The following is a 23,366-nucleotide window of genomic DNA, read 5'->3' on the forward strand; positions in this document are numbered from 1 at the left end:
TTGACCTATTGGTTCATTGCCAAGTGTAGTATATACACTTTTGCAGTTGTGCATATAAGCATAGTTTTGTATATTTTTTTATTTTTTATGTTTTTTACACTAAAGATTGTATGCATATCCTAAATGCAAAGTTGTCGTTTTATTATGGGGAATATCAGTTTTTGCCAAATGTCAATTTTTACCATAGTTTTAAAGTTATTCTTTTATTTTATTTGATATATAAATTCATTGTCGTACGTATTCATCTCAAACAAAATTCATTATAGCACAGAATAATCCTTTGGATTCCAGTGCTTGGCTTCAAGCCATTCTTTCCTTCGTTCTGCCTTTCCGAGCTCAGGAAGGAAGAAGTGTTGTCTCAGCAGCAAGGATCCAGATGTAGACTCCTGGGTAAAGAAAGTTCTTTTGGAAGCTTATTGCATTCTGTTCAGGAATTCACCGCCTCTTCAACGATCATATAAACCTTTCAGTCATACAGAGGCAACCTAGAGAAGAGACAGGGTTTGAGTCGGGAAACCTCTTCTCTATGAGAAAAGGCAGCAATAGAAGTAGTACTGGCCACTTTGCTGGACTTTCGTATTACAAAAGACTATTCCTAGTTCCACAGTCCACGGAAGGTCAGAAGCCAGTCCTTGACTTGTCCAGGCTCAACCTCCGTGTCCAACTGTTCCTTTTTTCCATGGAGTCAGCTGCCTTGGAGAAAGGTGCTTGGATGTTTATGGTGGACATGAAAGATGTGTGCTTTCGTGTCCACTGGGGGGTGGTGATTGATTCGGTTTTCAAGGTTTTTCGGATAAGTTCGAGTAGATGATCTGTTATTAATCACAGAGAATTCATGTCTTCAAGGAGCATGCTCTCTGGGTCTCGACTTTGGATGATACCACTTTGGTTGCACTTCAGAGGCACTGGCACAGAGAGAGAGACTCAGCCAGACTGAGTTGGTGCCCTGGAGCCAAGAACTGATCCCCTACCTTCATTATTGGATGTCCATGGAAGTGTTTCTTTCATGGAAGTCCCTAGAGTCCCCGAGCCCAGACCTCTCACTGGATTCAGAAGCCTTGGATGAGGATGGGGGATGGTTATCAGGAACCAAGTTGCTTTATGGGTGTTGGAGCCATTAGAAGCAAGTCTTCACATATACTGCAAGGAGTTGGCTATCCAGAAGGGACTTAAAGACTAGTGGGAGCGGTGTCCAACAAAGAAATTTGTGTCCTCTTGGACCTGAGGTCTCTGGGTTGTCTAAGAACATGGGGGCATGAAGTCAGAAACCTTGGAGAGGAATATTGCCCTAATGCCCCAGTTTGTACCTGGTTGACTGAATGTTCTGGCGCACATGTTAAGTAGTCCAAGATAGGTACTCTGCCATGTTGATCTTGAAACCTGTAGTTTGGGAGGCAATTTGGAGAGAGTTCTGTCAACCTCTCATCGATCTCTTCACAACAAAGCAGAATCATCATCTCAGCCTTATGTCGCCCTAGTTCTGGATCCTCAAGCCTGGGCATTAGACGATATAGTTTAAGACTGGACAAACCTATTTGTTTATACCTTTCCTATGTTTCCACTGTTGAAGGGGGTACTCAAGAAGTTGAGAGCTTCCGGGAGCACCACCATGATTCTAAATATGCCTTCGTGGCCAAGGAGGCATTGGTTCCCAGACCTTCTGGAAATGTCATGAGAAGTTCCCAGACAATTACCTCCATGGGCAAATCTACTTCTTGTGGGGACAGGGAATCTTCATGGAAATATCAACATGCTTTCTCTAACAAAATGGAAACTATCAAGCTCCTCAGCTTTAGAGACTTTTCTAAGCTGTCTACAGACTCTATCCTAATGGCAAGGGGAAAATCCACTAATTTCGTGATCAGAACAGTGGGAATTTTATAGAACATGGTGGAAGTCCAGGAGTTTTCCTGTCTTCACACCAACATTAAAAATATAGTTTCTCTGCTTCTTAAAAGATGTCAAAGGTTTGTCAGTTTCCTCAGTGAAAGTCTGTAAATCCATGCTGGCTTGTTTATTAAGGCATTCTGGATTGGGTGTTTCAAAAGAGATTGACTTAGGCAAAGCTGTTCATACAGTTCAGCTGGAATGCCAAAGGTTCTGCTACAGCTGCTCTTATGGAACCTGGACGTTGTCTGAAGACACCTTAGAAGCCCTCCTTTTGAACCCCTGAGAGATACTTCTCTCAAGGCCCTTTCTTTGAAAACTTTCTGGTGGCCCTGGCTTCAGCCAAAAGAGTAAGTGAATTACAAGCGATATCGTTAGTAGGGTTTTCACGTACTGGGGCAGAACTGCCTTTTCTGGTATCCTCTCTCTGGGAACTAGCACTACTAAAGCTACTTTTTTGCCCTGTTAGGGTTCTAAGGATTTATACATCCCATCTTAAACTCTTAAGGGAACAGTGTAGGAACTTATTTTGCACTGTCTAGAATCCTGAGATTCCTATGTCTAAGAATGCCATGGCTTGCTTTATTAAGTCCTTAATCCTGGAACCACACCTTGCGATGTCTCCATAGGATTGTCCACTACTGAAGGTTAAGCCACACAATGTCAGAGCAGCAGCTGCATCTATTAGTTTTCATCAGTACTCCTTACTAGATTATATAGTTTTGGCAATGCAGTGGTGGTGTAACTCTGTTCACTTTTAATTACTTGAGCTCTGTCGAGATCCAGTATGAAGACTGCCATACACTGGTACTGTATCTCTAGTTTTGGCAGGGAAGATTTCTCCTAGTCTTCCCCTTACGTCTCATGAACGAGTAAAGATTCTTACTATAGACCCCATCCTGGTAAGTGGGAAGCGTATGTATTGGAGTTCATGCATGGTACTATCATATTCTGTTTTTGTTTTGATTATGGTATTATGCTTGGTTGTATTTGCTTTATTTCTTTTAGGTAAGGGCAAACAATTTGTTAGATTAAGTAATGTTGGTCTTATTTTGGAAAGCCACTGCTCCTTATTGGAGAAAGGTACCCTGAGCTGATCAAGCACCTTCTCATGCAAATTTGTGTTGTTGTTTTGGGTGTGAGGTGCCACAGCTACTCAGGTAGGTAGGTGGTAACTCTTTAGGGATCATGTTTAGCTGTGGTTTCAGCTTCATCAGCTCTGCAGGCCTAAGGCACAGAGGCCTAGCTTGCCATTCTGTGCTGCACAATCATCAACCAATGGCCATATTCAGGGTCCTAGTTCCACCTTCTACAGTAGTGGACCTCACCTGATGAAGATCTTCATCCGACAAGTACTTGCCAGGGATCATATTCATCAGGTAAGCAATGTTATGGAATTTTCTGATATATGATAATTTGGTTACAAGGAGATCTCTTACCCTTCAGGTCACAATGTTGGAGTCAGCAAATGATAAGAGGGTAAGTTCACCTAAAAAGAGATTAAGAGAAGAATGGCAACCAGAACAGTCAGAGGTCTAGTTAAACAAATCATTTATAACTAACTAACTGTCTTATCCCCACCCTCCAAAGAGTAGGGGTAACTATCAGGAACATTTGTTACTGATTGTTTCAGTTTTAACACTTGTCAAATCCATGCCAAACAGTTACAGATAAAGCAAATGATAGAGGATAAGCAGCAAAAATAAGAATTTTTTTTTTTTTTTTTTTTTTTTTTTCTCTGTATCTTGATTTTTTGTTAATGACGAGACTTAAATTTTTGTTTGTTTGCTCTGTCTTTCTATGCCAAAGTACTAGTCAAAACTTTCTGGGTAAAGTCTGTGATGCAATGTCCATTGACAGAGACAGTTGCCTCCTTTATAGCAGCTATGGCTACCAGGTATCTTCTCTTCTCATGTATAGTTGCCCAATGTTTGTTTCACAGTATGCTGAAAAGGATGCTCAACATGAGATTGTTGAGTTGCTGCTGATGTTTGCTTCATCAGCTTCAGCATTTGGTCTCCAGGTTGGCAATGGAGCTGTCTTTGTACGTGGATGGTGTAAGAAAGCACCAGTTCTTAGGTGAAATTACAGATTGTTTCTTGAACTACCCATCTTGTGCCTACCATCTGGACTGCTGCTCATGCCCTTTTCACCAGCCTGCTATGTTCCTTGCTTACTACATGCCTGCCTTGGTTGCTACTCAACTTCATACCCATTGGCCCTATAGCTGATGTGATTGGGACTTTTGAAGGAGTTTATTTTTCTTTATTACTGATATGATATCCCTCCTCATGTGGCCATAAAGGAAGATTAAGAGAGATAAAAAAAAAAAGCTGAAGTGGAAAATAATTGACTTTATATAAAACAACCTTTCCCATCAGTGACTAACATTATGAAGTACATCATCTTTAATGACTGGCAGATTTTATGAATTCGTGAATCATTAAAATGAATTCAACCAGATTAAACCCACTTTGGGATTAGGTTATTCTTAAAAACAGAAAGTGGATAATGGCATTCTTCAAAATGAAAAGTTATTGTTTATATGTTGAACTGTATGTTTGGATATGATAATCAGGGGGCTTTCTCCAGTGTTAAGCAAGCTAAGTTATCATTTTCTGTGATTGAAGCCATTAAATTCCCTCTCTGGTTTCATGTCTTATCTCCTTTTCTTGCCTCTAAGCAGAAAGTTGTTGATCTCTGTCCTTGAGATATAGTTCTGCAGTGTTGCAGGGTTTTGAAGTGTGGGTTCAGTAAGGGATGCCAAAGTTATCAAGCCTTCTTATGAACTATAGTTCTGCAGTGTTGCAGGTTTTTCAACTGGGTTCAGCAGGGGTTGCTGAAGTTGTCAAGCCTTCTTATGAACTGCTTTCAGAAGCATGTTTGCTGGACCTTAAATAGAAGACGGTGTATCTATCTGCATTTTCATCTTTCATATATCTCAGTAAGATTTCTGCCATTTTGTGCTCAATTTTGCAGGGAAGGCCAAAGCAACTGGTAGGTAGGACCATTCCACAGTAGCCTTTGTCATACCTCTCTTGTTATCTGTCACGGATAATGATGAGGACCTCTTGCTTTATCCAGTGAGGGCTATCAAGCTCTACTTGCACACTGCATAGGAAGCAAAAACTAAAAGTGGTCTTCATTGGTTATGGAAGTGATCTTGTAATCTAAAGTAGTGAAGCAGAACAGGCAGTAATTTGAATCCAAGCCAGAGCACTATACTCCTGATGCTTTTATATATTTCAGAATTACTATATATTTTATTTGCTGGTATTTGACAGTGATACTGTAATCAGCCTGTACTTCATTTTATTTAACAGATCTTTCTCATATGTGGTTGGATTTTTATAATTTAGGACCAGTAGTTGTACTTGGGCATGTAAAGTATAACTGTTGGGGAGGAGGAAGTACAGGCAGTCCCTGGTTATCAGTGGGGGGTTCCTTTCTGATGGCGTGATGATAAGCGAAAATTGCCGATTTTCAGTTATCGTTGCCTCTGTTAGGTAGACATTGGCGCCAATAAGTGGAAATTGGCACATATCAACACCAAAAATCACCAATTTTTGTCACTGAACATGCGCCGAAAAACCGGATCACCAATAACCGGAGACTGCCTGTATGGTTATCATCATTTTCCACTGTTACTGATTTCACCTGTCATACATGGCAGTGTCAAGGTATGTGAGTTTCTTGGTTATTGGGGTCTACATTTAATATTGATGGTAGTGTACTTCATTTCCAAACATGAGACATGCTTGATACAAGTGCCTTGCTTCGCACACTGGATTTTGACCTTACTACCCACAGACTTTTGAATTGCTACAAGCTCGAATCATTATAACCCCCAAGCACTACTGGTTCTTACAGGTGTAGGCAAATATGAAAATTTAGAGAAGTGATTGGGAGATATCTTAGATTTAGATCCCTTCTATATATATGGCAGACAAAATACTGGTGGGCCTGAGAGCATTTGGGCTCAAAATATACTGGATTATTTAATTTGCACAAAAAACCTGTATAAAAAGATTGAACTATTTGCAGAATCCAACCATTCCTGAGAATCTCACTGATTATATTGTCTCTGCATATGTTGAAATGCGAAAGGAAGCTCGCAATAACAAGGATATGACTTTTACTTCTGCACGAACGTTACTTGCAGTTTTACGTCTCTCAACAGCACTTGCTCGACTTAGGCTTGTAGATATGGTAAGATATTAAAGACTTTGTTATAGTGCATGTTATATGATAAGGATATAGATTTTATCATTAAATTAGTAAAAAGCTTTGGGGCTTACATTTCAGTTAAGTAGCCAAATATTGGATATTGAGATACTAGCATATTCTTCCAGAACTTTGCCTAGTTTACTATCACTAAGCTGTAGAGAAGTCTAGCACATTGGCATGTAAAGTCACCATCCTATTTTTGATTATTGAGAGATACAAACAGACGGGGTCACAGGTTAAAATAATGTTCAGAGCACTCCCCTTTTCCACCGTAAATTCAAATTTTGCTCTGTGCGCCTATTCTGTTAGTAAGAATTTTTGCAAAGAACAGGAGAACTTGTTCATTTAACCTTCCCTGATTATCTGAAGCATTCTCATGATTAACTACCATATACAGTAAACCCCTCGTATTCGCGTTCTCATGGTTCGCGGACTCACGCATTCGCGGGTTTCTCTGTGGAACATATCTAGCCATCATTCGCGGTATTTTTCACTGAGAAATATTCACTAATTACTGTATTTTTATTAAATTTTCATGAATAAATGCACTTTTTGTGATAAAACTGTTAAAATACTCAGGTATAAGCATTTTTACAGGGTTTTTCTTGGTTTAAGCTATCAGAATGGGCAGTTCTAAGTGTTTTTAGAGGGGTTTTAAGCATTCGCGGATTTGACCTATTCGCGGGGGTGGTGTGGGACGCATCCCCCGTGAATACGGGGGGTTCACTGTATTCTTACAATCACGAGTATGCTCATAAAATATTCCTAATTTCTATCTTCCCAATTTAACTTGTTCTTTGATGAATTCCCATTTTCTATATTTCCTGTCCCAATAGGAAATGTTTAGTATGTATTTTTGTCAATAGTTGGCGGTGTGCATTGTTTACTTTGTGAACTTCCAATGTCAGATGTTGCTCCTGCGAAATTCTCTCCCAAGTTCATAACTTTCAAAGCATGGATGAAATATTAAATTTGAATGTTGCATGAATCTAAATTTTATTTTTTTTACCATTCTAACAACAAAAGTAATCCTTTATAACACTGCATGATTTAAAAATGCAGTGAAAATAGTATAATCTACGACTCCTGAGTTAACTCGGGAAAATCAAAAAAAATTATGCACTCCATATTAAAAACTAACTTATACATGAACGGTTCAAGATATGAACAGCCGTCGAGAACGTAACTTGTTCATAAGTCAGTTAGTGACACTACATAAAAAGCGTAACATTGCAAGTTGAAGGATTTAGTTTTGTATGCACTAATGGTTTTGGTAAATGTCTTCAGGAGTGATGTCCACTCCAAAGAGAAGACATGTCTCAAAATAGCAAATATATGTTCTTAAATCTTCTTAACTTATGCTCTTCATATAATTATTGTTTTGTAGTTATCTTTGGAACAGAACCATCTGGGTAACCATGGCCTGAATTGTTACTGTTAATCCCTTTTCCTCTTGTCTGATATCTGAGAATGCTATTTGTACTCATGAAACTGATATGAAAAAGCCTAATTAGGAACAAACACAAGTATTGTCTAAATTTTCTATTACTCTTTGTTGCCAAAGTCCCCTTGTTCCAGTATTTTCAACATAAATATTTAGCTCTATGCACGTGTGCTAGCTTGACTTTTACCTATACCAGTATGATACATTTTTTTTTTTTTTTTTTTTTACTTATAGGTAGAAAAAGAAGATGTAATTGAAGCCATGCGTTTAATGGAGATGAGCAAAGATTCCTTGAATCACAGTGATGAGAGAATAGGAAGGTAAGTTTAAGATTTTTTGCTATTGGTCATTGTGTGATTCAACTAATGTGATAGCTATATTTAAATTGTCCCCTATTGGTGGCTTAACCCTTAAATGCCGAGCCTCTATTTACAAAAGTGTCTGCCATATGCCGGCGGGGTTTGGGAGTTAGCGGCGAAGCGAAAAGAAAGTTTTTTAAGAAAAATCACAGCACACTTAGTTTTTAAGATTAAGAGTTCAATTTTGTCTCCTTTTTTTCTCATTGCCAGAAGTTTAGTATGCAACCATCAGAAATGATAAAAAATATCATCGTATATAAATATTGGAATATATGACAGCGTAAAAAAAAAAAATTCATATATAATTGTATATAAATCGCTCTGTGAACAAAACGATTAAAGCTATCAAGCTGCTTCTTCTTCTTCTTCTTCTTCTTCTTCTTCTTCTTCTTCTTCTTCTTCTCTCTTCTTCTTCTTCTTCTTCTTCTTCTTCTTCTTCTCTCTTCTTCTTCTTCTTCTTCTTCTTCTTCTTCTTCTTCTTCTTCTTCTTCTTCTTCTTCTTCTTCTTCTTCTTCTTCTTCTTCTTCTTCTTCACTAAATTGTGATTTTGGTATATAACAAATTGTAAAACGATCAAAACAACACAGAAAATATTATCACAAAATGATGCATGAATTCGTAACATGCGGACATAAAAAAGTTGTTTTTTTTTTTTTTAAATCACCATAAATCGAAATATTGTGCTAGAGACTTCCCGTTTGTTGCAAAATGAAGGTAAATGATTGAATATTACTAGAATGTAAGAGTTTTAGCTTACAATTGCATTTTTCGACCATTTCAGTCAAGTCAAAGTTGACCGAAGGTTGAAATTTTGGCACTTATCGTGATTTATAGGAAAATATGTCAAAATTGATAAAAGCTACAACCATGAGTTATTTTTTGTTGTATTCTACATAAAATTGTGCACATTTTCATATATAAAACCTTATGTAACGGCTAATATAAAATGGTGCAAAAATTACGACAAAGTGACTAAAGAAATTCTGAGATTTTCAGCAGAGTTAGCGCACAGAGGTAAGGAAAAAGTTTTTTCAAAAATTTACCATAAATCGAAATGTTGTGCTAGAGACTTCTTGTTTGTTGCAAAATGAAGGTAAATAATTGAGTATTACTAGAATGTAAGAGTTTTAGCTTACAATTGCATTTTTTATTGCAAAATGAAGGTAAATAATTGAGTATTACGAGAATGTAAGAGTTTTTGCTTACAATTACATTTTTTTACCATTTCGGTCAAGTCAAAGTTGACTGAAGGTTGAAATTTGGGCACTTACCGTGATTTATATGAAAATATTTCAAAACTGATAAAAGTTACAACCATGAATTATTTTTTTTTTTTGTATTTTGCATGAAATTGCGCACATTTTCATATATAAAACGTTATGTAACGGCTAATATAAAACGGTGCAAAAATTATGACAAAGTGACTAAAGAATTTCTGAGATTTTTGGCAGGGTTAGCGCGTGCAGATGTAAGGAAAACGTTTTTTTCAAAAATTGACCATAAATCAAAATATTGTGCTAGAGACTTCTCGTTTGTTGCAAAATGAAGGTAAATGATTGAATATTACTAGAATGTAAGAGTTTTAGCTTACAATTGCATTTTTCGACCATTTCAGTCGAGTCAAAGTTGACCGAAGGTTGAAATGTTGGCACTTATCGTGATTTATATGAAAATATTTCAAAACTGATAAAAGTTACAACCATGAGTTATTTTTTGTTTTATTCTAAATGAAATTGGGCACATTTTCATATATAAAACTTTATGTAACGCCTAATAGAAAACGGTGCAAAAATTACGACAAAGTGACTAAAGAAATTCTGAGATTTTCAGCAGAGTTAGCGCACGGAGGTAAGGAAAAAGTTTTTTCAAAAATTTACCATAAATCGAAATATTGTGCTAGAGACTTCTCGTTTGTTGCAAAATGAAGGTAAATAATTGAGTATTACTAGAATGTAAGAGTTTTGGCTTACAATTGCATTTTTTTACCATTTCGATCGAGTCAAAGTTGACTGAAGGTTGAAATTTTGACACTTACCGTGATTTATATGAAAATATTTCAAAACTGATAAAAGTTACAACCATGAATTATTTTTTGCATTTTGCATGAAATTGCGCACATTTTGATATATAAAACTTTATGTAACGGCTAATATAAAACGGTGCAAAAATTCTGACAAAGTGACTAAAGAATTTATAAGATTTTCAGCAGGGTTAGCGCGCGCAGATGTAAGTTTTTTTTTTTTTTTTTTTTTACGGTGTAAAAATTTTGACAAAGTGACTAAAGAATTTATAAGATTTTCAGCAGGGTTTTTGTTTTTTTTTTTTTTTTTTTTTTCACCATAAATCAAAATATTGTGTTAGAGACTTGTCGTTTGTTGCAAAATGAAGGTAATTGATTGAATATTACTAGAATGTAAGATTTTTAGCTTACAATTGCATTTTTCGACCATTTCAGTCGAGTCAAAGTTGACCAAGGTTGAAATGTTGGCACTTATCGTGATTTATATAAAATATTTCAAAACTAATAAAAGCTACAACCATGAGTTATTTTTTGTTGTATTCTAAATGAAATTGCACATTTTCATATATAAAACTTTATGTAACGCCTAGTAGAAAACGGTGCAAAAATTCGACAAAGTCACTAAAGAAATTCTGAGATTTTCAGCAGAGTTAGCGCACGGAGGTAAGGAAAAGTTTTTCAAAAATTTACCATAAATCGAAATATTGTGCTAGAGACTTCTCGTTTGTTGCAAAATGAAGGTAAATAATTGAATATTACAAGAATGTAAGAGTTTTGGCTTACAATTGCATTTTTGTACCATTTCGATCGAGTCAAAGTTGACTGAAGGTTGAAATTTTGGCACTTACCGTGATTTATATGAAAATATTTCAAAACTGATAAAAGTTACAAACATGAATTATTTTTTGCATTTTGCATGAAATTACGCACATTTTGATATATAAAACTTTATGTAACGGCTAATATAAAACTGTGCAAAAATTCTGACAAAGTGACTAAAGAATTTATAAGATTTTCAGCAGGGTTAGCGCATGTAAGGATGTTGTTGGTTTTTTTTTTTTTTTTTTTTTTTTTTTTTTTTTTTTTTTTTTTTTTTTTTTTCATAAATCAAAATATTGTGTTAGAGACTTGTCGTTTGTTGCAAAATGAAGGTAATTGATTGAATATTACTAGAATGTAAGAGTTTTAGCTTACAATTGCATTTTTCAACCATTTCAGTCGAGTCAAAGTTGACCGAAGGTTGAAATGTTGGCACTTATCGTGATTTATATGAAAATATTTCAAAACTGATAAAAGCTACAACCATGAGTTATTTTTTGTTGTATTCTAAATGAAATTGCGCACATTTTCATATATAAAACTTTATGTAACGCCTAGTAGAAAACGGTGCAAAAATTCCGACAAAGTCACTAAAGAAATTCTGAGATTTTCAGCAGAGTTAGCGCACGGAGGTAAGGAAAAAGTTTTTTCAAAAATTTACCATAAATCGAAATATTGTGCTAGAGACTTCTCGTTTGTTGCAAAATGAAGGTAAATAATTGAATATTACTAGAATGTAAGAGTTTTGGCTTACAATTGCATTTTTTTACCATTTCGATCGAGTCAAAGTTGACTGAAGGTTGAAATTTTGGCACATACTGTGATTTATATGAAAATATTTCAAAACTGATAAAAGTTACAACCATGAATTATTTTTTGCATTTTGCATGAAATTGCGCACATTTTCATATATAAAACTTTATGTAACGGCTAATATAAAACGGTGCAAAAATTCTGACAAAGTGACTAAAGAATTTATAAGATTTTCAGCAGGGTTAGCGCGCACAGATGTAAGGTTTTTTTTTTTTTTTTTTTTTTTTTTTTTTTTTTTTTTTTCACCATAAATCAAAATATTGTGTTAGAGACTTGTCGTTTGTTGCAAAATGAAGGTAATTGATTGAATATTACTAGAATGTAAGAGTTTTAGCTTACAATTGCATTTTTCGACCATTTCAGTCGAGTCAAAGTTGACCGAAGGTTGAAATGTTGGCACTTATCGTGATTTATATGAAAATATTTCAAAACTGATAAAAGCTATAACCATGAGTTATTTTTTGTTGTATTCTAAATGAAATTGCGCACATTTTCATATATAAAACTTTATGTAACGCCTAGTAGAAAACGGTGCAAAAATTCCGACAAAGTCACTAAAGAAATTCTGAGATTTTCAGCAGAGTTAGCGCACGCGGAGGTAAGGAAAAAGTTTTTTTCAAAAATTCACCATAAATCGAAATATTGTGCTAGAGCCTTCTCGTTTGTTGCAAAATGAAGGTAAATGATTGCATATTACTAGAATGTAAGAGTTTTAGCTTACGATTGCATTTTTTGACCAATTCGGTCGAGTCAAAGTTGACTGAAGGTTGAAATGTTGGCACTTATTGTGATTTTTAGGAAAATATGTCAAAATTGATAAAAGCTACAACCATGAGTTATTTTTTGTTGTATTCTACATGAAATTGTGCACATTTTCATATATGAAACTTTATGTAATGGCTAATAGAAAACGGTGCAAAAATTCCGACAAAGTGACTAAAGAATTTCTGAGATTTTCAGCAGAGTTAGTGCGGACGTAAGGAAAAAGTTTTTTCATAAATTCACCATAAATCAAAATATTGTGTTAGAGACTTGTCGTTTGTTGCAAAATGAAGGTAAATGGTTTAATATTTCTAGAATGTAAGAGTTTAACTTACAATTGCATTTTTTGACCATTTCGGTCGAGTCAAAGTTGACCAAAGGTTGAAATGTTGGCACTTATCGTGATTTGTATGAAAATATGTCAAAATTGATAAAAGCTACAACCATGAGTTACTTTTTGTTGTGTTCTACACGAAATTGCGCACATTTTCATATATAAAACTTTATGTAACGGCTAATAGAAAATGGTGCAAAAATTAAGACAAAGTGACTGACTAAAGAATTTCTGAGATTTTGAGCAGAGTTAGCTGATGCTTCCTTTTGGGAGAAGAAAGAAATTCGCACATGTGCAGCTGGGTCACGCTTGTAAACAAAACAACAGTGTGATCCGTGAACTCCCAGCATCCCTCAAGGCGCATGATGTAAAATTTTTCGCAAACTAGCCCTATAAGTATTTTTCCACTAATATTTAAAAAGAACTTTTTGTAGTCGACGTATTTTACGTCCACTCGGCACCCGACAGACAATTTTTGTTGACATAAAATACGTCCAGTTGGCGTTAAAGGGTTAAAGGAAGTTCTTCTGTTTTTTGCATTTCTTCCAGTTCCATTAAATCCTCATTCATCAACTCCTTTGGATGAGACTCAAACATCTCTTCAAAGTCCTCTTCCTCTAAGTCAAGCTGTAGCTTATCACCTAGGTATGTCAGTGAGACTGTTAATAATTCCCATTGCCGCCTCTTCCTAATTAAATCCTTTGAAATCATTGACAAATTTGGTCATATAGCCTTCCTTGCTCAATTCATGGTAATGTCACTTCACACTATGCAGCATCAATATTCTTTATACAATTATAAATGTTGTAACCCTTCCAAAAGTCACGTAAGATCACACCAGGGTCATTTATGGGGCCGCTGACCGCCGAATTTTGAGGAATTATCGAATTTGAGTTAACAGTTTTTGATTGTTTTATGTCTAAATAAACATATCCTGAAGTAGTATTGCTAAAAAAAAAAATTTCTTTAGATTGGTTTATTGACAATTTTATTCATCGCTTGTATGGCACCGTGAACGACAAATTGTAAAAAAAAATTATAATAATAAGTAAAAACAATACAAAAAGTCTGTATGACTAATTTTGGATAGGTGGAAGGGAGTTATACTCTGTTTTGGGCTTTTTTATGCGTAAATAAACATATCTTGAAGATATATTGCTAAAGAAAAAATGTTTAGAATGGTTAATGGACAGTTTTGTTTGTCACTTGTATGGTGCTGTGAACAAAAAATTGTAAGTTTTATTTGACTAATTCTAGATAGGTGAAAGGGACGAACCAAGGTCCTAGCCTCCCTGATATGTCAACCCTATGTGCCTCTTAGAAGAGCATTGGACCAGGACCTGCTGCTTAAGACAGTTTTCCTTTTGGCCTGAGCTTCAACGAAGAGGGTAAGGGAGCTACTTACGCTTCCTTATGACTTTACTTGTTCCCATGGCTTCACATTCCTTCCAGAATTCTTGGAGACCCAGGACCCTGCCACACACAACCCAAAATTTGATGGGTTCTCCATCTCCTCACTGGAGGACTTTGTAAGAGATGAGGAGGACAAGATGCGGCTATGCCCGGTGAGAGCCTTGACCGCCTGCCTCAAACATACAATCCCTCTTAAACCACCCAGTAGGAGACTTCATAAATACAGGTTGGGAGATTTGGAGGAATACCATCTCCTGGCTGAGAGAAGTGATGGTTAGGGTATACCAGTTGGGCCACAGCGGAGACCCTTCTCCAACCAAAGTGAGGGTTCATGACATCAGAGAGATACGGCCTTTGGTGGTGTTCAAGAAGAACCTCTCAGTTGTTCAGGTCCTCCAGGCAGGGTTCTGGAAGAGGCAGACGACATTTACATCTTTATACCTCAAGGACTTAGTGCACACGTTCTTGGATACCTTCACTTAGTCTGGTAGTGTCGGCCCAGCAGGTTATATGAGGACATAGTGTCCTACCCCCTGGTTACCTGGGAGAGATTGTCCTCCTGCCTCCAAGAGAGGCTCCATATGTGAAAGCATAGGTTTGATACCCTGCACAGTTTAGATCTCTCACTCCTTCTAGGAGACCGAGTTTAACTGCATACAGGCTGACTCACACAATGGACGAGGATAGGCAGACCCAGTTCACTTGACCATAGGTCTAGTGTTAGGATTTTGAGAGACTTTAGTAACAGCTGAAGCGCACCAAGCACGAGTCTTCTATATATGAAAGCTTAGGTGTGTAGGTTTGGAAAAAGACACGTTTTTTTCAATTTGGTATTTTTACTCTTGTCACTTAACTGTGTACACTGCCCTTGATGCTTATGGTGGCCAGAAGTTTTAAAAACTAGTGAGAATGTTTAAAAGCTCTCTCTCTCTCTCTCTCTCTCTCTCTCTCTCTCTCTCTCTCTCTCTCTCTCTCTCTCTCTCTCTCTCTCTCTCTCTCTCTCTCTCTCTCTCTCTCTCTCTCTCTCTCTCTCTCTCTCTCTCTCTCTCTCTCTCTCTCTCTCTCTCTCTCTCTCTCTCTCTCTCCACCAGCTTTATTATGTCATCGAGACCGGCATCTTCTTCCTGTGCCTCCTTGATGTCTAGGGGGTCCTGGTCATTGAGAGAAAGCAAATACATTTGATCCCTCACTGGATGAATTTTTGTCAGCTGAAGTTCCTCTGTTTCCTCCATGGAAGCATCCAAAGCTTTGCCAAGTCTTCTCAGAAAACCCATGTCGAATCTTAAATTAAAATAGCCAGCCTTCAGACGCCTTTAAGTCTGCAACCTTATCTAAGCCTGTGAACTTCATAGCTGCAGCCTTCAACTCGACACCGCTCATGTTCATGCCAGCAACCCTTTGTTGATGAAACCACATCAAGGTAGACTGGTCAGTGCCCTCATAATGGCCTCTTGCTTTGCCCTTTGCAGTCTTGACTCTTGGCTGTCTTCTAACTGAATTCCATGCATACTTCTTTAGCTTGCCCTGGGAAGTCTTGATATCGTGCAAGGCTGACCAGGCAATGCTGTACTCCTCCATTATATGTAACCAGGACCAACCTTGTTCCATCCTTCCAACAATTCCTAATTTCTGTTGAAGGGTCAGCATCTTACCTGCCCTCTAAGGATGAGGTGGGTCCATACACACAATACCCAGCACCATAAACAATACAAGCAGGACTTGCAGTGCAGCAGGGCACTGCAATGAAAGCCACATGCTCAGGAAATAGCATAGCGAAAGCAATCACTGAACAGTTCAAACAAGCGACTGGTCAAGCATGGAGAGGGAAAACTTTGTTACCGATTGCACTGATGTTTTCTGGATCTAGCCAATTAGCATACAATATGCTTATGATGCTATGTCTATCAGCCATTAAAAATAAAAAATAAAAAGCTACAATGACACGTTTCTGCCAGTAACAAGAAAGCTTACAAAAAACACAAGTGCTTGTCCACCCCCGCACCTTTTACCATACACTTAACCTGATAACATATGCATATCAGCCAATAAAAGACAGTAAACAACTTGACACTTCATGATGTGTTAAATAACATCATGCTTTTTTTTATGAAGCCAATATTGATATATAAAAGCAATTCCAGCTGGTGAAAAAATAGAAAAAGGAAGAAACAGAGCGCTGCCTTCTTATCTTTTTTGACCTCTTTCATATTGTATGCTCAAGAAAATGGCTTTTGTAACGTTTCTTAGTATAAATTGATTGAAAATTAAAAAAATGTTACCGGTCATTGTATTATGTTGCTTTTTATTTTTTTATGAGAAAGCCAACTTCCCTTTTGCAATGAAAAACAAATAAGTCCAGTGGAAAAATTTAGAAAAGAGGGTAAGAAACAGGTTTTCATTACTTTGTAAATATACGTTTTAGAATAAAGTGAGAGTCTCTTAAGTATGATTAAACGCAAAAATGTTACATTATAAAAGAATATTTTATCACTTTATATTTCATCTTTAATTATCATAAAAATATTTAAAATTTTTTTGAAGAGCCCTATCTCGGTTATTTTTTCATAGTGAATGTAGATGTTAATAAAGAACATGTGCTTTTATTTATAACTGAAGTATTATCGTCAGAGCCAAAGGCTCAAATTATTTTTTATGAGAAAGCTAAATATTGATATATAAAACAATGAAAAACAAATAAGTCCAGTTTTATCTTTTGGGTTGGGTTGTAAAAATAAAACATGAAAAATACAGTAAAAATATAAATGAGAGTAGTGTAAAATATAAATTAAAAAAAAAAATGGCTGAACGGTTTTATTTTGACGTTATAAATTGATTGAAATGAAAAAATGTTATGTTTAGGCGAATGTTATTTTTTAGGCTACAAAATTCTCTAAATATTGTATATAAAACAATGAAAAACGAATAAGTTCAGTTGTTAAAAATTATTGTGTATGTGAGAATATATTTTTTTTTGATATAATGTTTTATATATATATATATATATATATATATATATATATATATATATATATATATATTATAAAATTCAGGCAGTCCCTGGTTAAAAAAATGTGAAAAGGGGTTCTGTTCCCAGCCAAATGCAAGAAAATTTTTTTTTTTGAACCGAAAAAATTGCCAGTAATTATGGTGATAAATGGCATTTACAATGTCATAAGCGCCAATAAACTGCTTACTGGGGCAGAAAATTGCTTAGCGTCACCGAAAATCTGGTTAATGGCATCATTAGCCAAGCGCTGTAAAATGGGAACACTGTTAACCAACGCTGCCGATAAGCTAGGACTGCCTGTGTGTGTGTGTATATATATATATGTATGAAAATAGATTACTTAAAATGATGTGATGCAAACAAATTTCCGTTAGTGATGAGATATATTGCTACTCTTTTGAATGGAGTTTGTGGAATGAGATACTTCCCTAAAGTTACTTCCTTTTCCATTCTTCCTTTGTAACTGTTACGAGTATTGCAACTTTTCACATAGTTACTAACATCTTGTAAATTCCTTTCTGATGGCAAGACCCTTTTATTAATATGTCTCATCTCTTCCTGGATGTGCTCTCATGTCGTCATCGTGCATTAGTTCGATGACTTCTAAAGGCTCTTGGGTACTATTCTTTTATGGATTACAACGCATGAAAAGAAGACAGTAAATGGGTGGAATTCATACTCAATTCTATATTTGTTCTTGATGATCAAATTTCTTCTTAATTTTTCACAAATCTGAAAATCTCTTAAATCTTCATCCTTTTCTTGTTCCCATTAAATATTTAAAATGTGAATGTAGATGAAGTTTTGCCTGAAGAAATTTTTATGTATAATGCATCCCTGGTTAACTGGTTCCCAGCAAATACATTGCATATTGGTTCACTTGACCTTGTTTTTTGGCTAATCTTATTTACGCTATGCATCTGCTACCTTATTGTTTTTCCCTGCCACATATTCTACTTCTATGTCATAATCTTGGGCAGTCATAAACCATTGAGCTGTATGTTTGGAAAATTTTATATTCTTGAGCAGTTCTACTGCAGCTTGAATGATCAGTGAAGACAGTTATCTTATAGCCAAATATTATGTATCTGAAGTGCTTTAAAGCATCTGTTATGGCTAATGAATCTTAAGTCTATTACTGAGTAATTCTCTTCTGTTGGTTTTAGTTTTCTTATGTAGTATGCTGATAGCATGATATTTGCTGTCTTTGCATTAAAGCATGCTCCTATACCAGTACTGTCGAAACTTCAACAAGAAAGATTACTTTTCTGCAAGTTGTGGTACAGTTTTATGTATTCTTTCAAAATGTACATAAAGTGGAAATGTGTATTATGTAGAAGAAAGGTATTATGTTTTGTTGTGTTTGTATTTAGTAATTAAAAGCATTGTTTTGTCTGTTTCATGTATTTAATTGTAAGTATATGTGTAATAGTGCTTAACTAGCAGCATCGCTTGTTTGTTTGTTGTTAGTTGAACATTTGGTGTTGCTCGCCGACGGCCGTGAGACCAGTCTCGTCACAGCCTTAGTGCAGTGTAGTTCTATCTGATAGGGACCCAAGAAAAGGGAATGTAGCCATAGTTGTCAGTGCCTCCAAGTCCACTTAATTACTCCTTTTCATCTTAAAATTCATTTAGGGAGATTTCCTTTAGGAGATATGCATATCTAAATGTAAGGAGAATTTCTTGAGGTGTGCTTCGGATGAGGGTTATGAAGTAGTGATTGTGCTCATGCCAAGCTAAGAATATTGAATGCACCATTTGAACTAACAGTAAGTTTATATCGTTTGTCTTAGATCAATATACACAATGCAATGCTGTGTTTTAAGTGCAATTTGGAATAGCATATGAGTGAAGTAACCCGCGTGTTGTAGTATAAGACTTAGGCTACGATTAGGTTAGTACATTTCAAACCGTTTAGGCTATACGATTACACTTACGATTTGAAATGCTCTACTTGTTCTGAATGAGTCGGAATAAATAGAAATTTTGTGCTAGAGACTTTCCGTTTGTTGCAGAATAAAGGTAAATGATAGATTGTTACTAGAATGTAAGAATTTGGCCTACAGTTGCGTTTTTCGAGCATTTCGGTCGAGTCAAAGTTGACCGAATTTTAAAATTTTGTCAGTTATCGTGATTTAAATGAAAATATTACAAAACTGTGAAGAGCTAAAAGAATGATTTATTTTTTGTTGTATTCTACATGAAATTGCACACATTTTGATGTATAACACTTTGTAACGAATAATATAAAACTGCGAAAAAATTACGGCAAGTTGACTCAAGAAATGCCAGGATTTTCAGCGGAGTCCATGTGTGTAAAAAGAAAAAGTTTTTTCAAAAATTCACCAAAAATAGAAATTTTGTGCTAGAGACTTTCCGTTTGTTGCAGAATAAAGGTAAATGATTGATTGTTACTAGAATGTAAGAATTTTGGCCTACGGTTGCGTTTTTCGAGCATTTCGGTCGAGTCAAAGTTGACCGAATGTTAAAATTTTGTCAGTTATCATGATTTAAATGAAAATATTACAAAACTGAGAAGAGCTATAAGAATTATTTATTTTTGTTGTATTCTACATGAAATTGCGCACATTTTGATGTATAACACTTTATGTAACGAATAATATAAAACGCCAAAAAATTACGGCAAGTTGACTCAAGAAATGCAAGGATTTTCAGCGGTGTCCATGTACATGGAGCGAAGGAAAAGTTTTTCAAAAATTCACCAAAAATAGAAATTTTGTGCTAGAGACTTTCCGTTTGTTGCAGAATAAAGGTAAATGATAGATTGTTACTAGAATGTAAGAATTTGGGCCTACGGTTGCGTTTTTGAGCATTTCGGTCAAGTCAAATTTGACCGAATGTTAAAATTTTGTCAGTTATTGTGATTTAAATGAAAATATTACAAAACTGTGAAGAGCTAAAAGAATGATTTATTTTTGTTGTATTCTACATGAAATTGCGCACATTTTGATGTATAACACTTTATGTAACAAATAATATAAAACGCGAAAAAAATTACGGCAAGTTGACTCAAGAAATGCCAGGATTTTCAGCGGAGTCCATGGCACAGGAGCAAAAGAAAAGTTTTTTTCAGAAATTCACCATAAATCGAAATATTGTGCTAGAGACTTTCCGTTTATTGCAAAATGAAGGTAAAGGATTGAATATCACCAGAATATTAGATTTTTTTGCTTACCCAAAAAGACCAAGTAAATATATATAATATATATATATATATATATATATATATATATATATATATATATATATATATATATATATATATATATATTTTTTTTTCATACATACACACTTATATATAATTATATTGTTTTTTACTTTGCTACGAATACATAACCAAAAGGAATGGTTGTGAAAAACTTTGTTTTTGCATAAAACGAAATAATATACAAAACACCAATGAATACAGATATATAAAAACTTGTAATAAATATAAAACTAAAAATAAATTCAATGCAGAATACTCACTCGTAATCCTGACTCTTCGTTCTGTTCTTGATTTCTCCCTCCTCCATTGAAGAGTCTTGCATTTTTTTCCTCCCGACATGACGAGGCACGAGCGGAGGAGGGAGACGCGCGCCCTTACTGCTGATGGGCCGCACTTCGGCGGCTTGCTGCGCCCTCTGGTGTCGCTCGGGTAGACGCACTCCAGTGTGGTACTTACGGTTACACTCCTCGAACCTGCAAAGTGCTACCTTGCAGGTGCGACAGACGCATCGGTGTCTCTCCTTCTGCCATTCATATGGCACACCCGCACCGCTTTCTGTTTACGCCCTTCTATGAGCTCCAGTGTGTGATCTCCTGCCTGCAGCCAAGACACAGGGTCGACTACCCGACAGGACACTGGAATGCGAGGGAGGGCGGCAGCATCACCAGGGGCGGCGGGATCATCAAGGTCGGCAGCAGCAGGGGCGGCGTTGGCAGGATCAGGAATTCTGAGGTTGGCCCACCTAGCGACATCTGCCCTTTCCTCTCGGGGCAGAGCTGGAGCTCGGGGCAGGGGGGCGGCGTTGGAAGGCCACTCCTCTGGGTTGAAGTTTATGAGGGCATTCCCAGCCACCTCAAGAAACTGGATGTGGGTCAACCTCCGAGCGTCCGAATTATACCCACAGTAAAGGATGTAGGCATTCTGGAGGGCCAACTGAAGGAGGTATTTGACGAGCTTCTGTGTCCACCTCCTGGTTCTCCTGGCGAAGGGATAATACTGGATGAGTTGATCAAAGAGATCAACTCCTCCCATGTGCCTGTTGTAGTGCCCGATGACAGTAGGGCGCTGGACACGAAACTCCTCATATGTAACTCGGCCCTGCCGACGTGTCTTCTTCCGCTGAATGACCTCTTCTTGGATGGGCTCATGACTCGTCGTAATCATGGGCACAAGTCGGACCCCCTTCCAACAGATGACAAAGACATCTCCCTTCCGCCGCCACTCTGTCTCTCCTCTTGCCAGATGTTGCGGGTGGCTAGCAAATCTCTTGAGGACATTCAAACCCCACGCACCAACCGAAGGGTACCACTGACGTGCACACCTGCTTCATACAGTTCCTGGGCCAGGGATACCGAATTATAATAATTATCCATAAACAGGTGGTATCCCTGGTTACGGAAACGATTCACAAGACCGAAGACAGTGTCACGCAGCGTGGAGAAGACCCCAGAATACACCAAGAAGTCCACGACGTATCCAGTGTTGGCTTCCGTAATGAAAAATAACTTTACACCATATTTCTTTGGCTTCTTGGGGTTGTACACTTTTATACTTAGACGCCCTTTGTATGGCATCGTACCCTCATCCAAAGAAAGGTTCTTGGAAGGAACCACGAGAGTCTGGCACCGTTCATGAATGAACTCCAACACTGGGCGGACTAAGATGAGGCAGTCGGGGTTATTCCGGGGTATAGTCCTTCGGTTGAAGGCGTTGAAATACCTGTCCAACGCCAGGAAACTATCACGGGGCATAATGCCGGGCACATTAGGCGTACTTTAAAAAAAATTCCGCCTCCAATATTGCCTGACGTCGGCAGCAGGCATCATTCCAAAAAAAATGTGGAGCCCCAAAAAATGCGCCATGTCCGTGAGGTTGCAGCCCTGCCAGTGATACGACAACATCGTCTGCAGTTCCTCACGGCAATACCGAGCATAATCTGCCGTCTCCGCAACAAGGAATTCCAGCAATTCCCGCGTCAGGAAAAGCTGAATGAACCCCAGTGTAGTGAGAGGCACAGGGACGGTCAGTCCAGGTACTGCTGTGAATGGGTGCATGTTAGGTGGGGTGGGGTCCTCCAACCACCCCTCATCATTTTCGGACGAACGGCCTTCACCCGAGCTGCTGCAACGTTGCGACCTTCTACAGGTTTGCGCTCGCGCACGTGCACGGGCACATCTTCGCACTCCCACACTCCCAGCTGGGCCGTCTCCTTCACTTTCGCCATCACTTTCGGTCTCGTCCCTACCAGCCACAATCGGGGCATCCTCCTCCTCCAACTCAGACTCTCCCTCATATGCACTAAAACCACTAAATTCTAATTCACTTTCCTCCTGTGGATCCCGTACAGACATTGGGGGCAAATACTCATCATCACTGACATCAGGTGTGATGTCCTCATCGCTGGATGACCAGCTGCCACGGAAATCAGGACTTCCCACCTGCTCTCGATTGAGCTCCGACAAGTATTCGTCTATGTCCTTTTGTTGGAGGCCTCCCAATTGTTTTCGGATGCCCCTCAGGACACCCCGATGCTTCCTAGGGGTCGTAAAAGGCACGGGATGTGGTCCTGGGTCGGATTCGGTCATACGTGGGCGAACAACACGGCGCTGAGAAGCTGGGTCACTTTGGCTGCTGGGTCCTTCTCCAGCATCCCAGTCTAAAACTCGCCTCACACGCTCACTACCGACAGGCAGTATGCGCCTTTCACGGTCCTGACGGCTTTGTGACATCTCTGCAAACGTTCTGTTGCAGCACGAATACGCAAACACTCGCCAAAGTTCTGCAGAACACGATTGCGTCAAAATATCGCTCCTGCAAGGTCCGACGCTGATGCTATCTGGTGCGAGAAGGAGGGAATTCGCGCATGCGCGTCTGGGTGACGCTTATAAACAAAACAACAGCTTGATCCGTGAATTCCCAGCATCCCTCAAGGCGCGTGATTTGAAACCTTCCTCAAACTAGGCCTATAATTATTTTTCCGCGAATATTTAAAAAAACATTTTCAGTCGACGTATGCTACGTCCACTTGGCATACGACAGACAATTTTAGTCG

General features: G+C 37.6%; 1 protein-coding gene across 1 annotated transcript in view; it reads left to right on the plus strand.

The window, feature by feature from the left end:
- The window catches only part of Mcm7 (minichromosome maintenance 7), a 224,013-nt gene that overhangs the window by 181,163 nt on the left and 19,484 nt on the right, over nucleotides 1-23,366 (plus strand). The window contains exons 11-12 of the mRNA XM_067108054.1: nucleotides 5,932-6,096; nucleotides 7,793-7,878. Coding sequence (XP_066964155.1) covers nucleotides 5,932-6,096; nucleotides 7,793-7,878 — 251 coding nt within the window. The remainder of the gene's footprint in view (nucleotides 1-5,931; nucleotides 6,097-7,792; nucleotides 7,879-23,366) is intronic.

The sequence above is a fragment of the Macrobrachium rosenbergii genome, chromosome 8, assembly GCF_040412425.1.
Source record: "Macrobrachium rosenbergii isolate ZJJX-2024 chromosome 8, ASM4041242v1, whole genome shotgun sequence".
Taxonomy (NCBI): Eukaryota; Metazoa; Arthropoda; class Malacostraca; order Decapoda; family Palaemonidae; genus Macrobrachium; species Macrobrachium rosenbergii.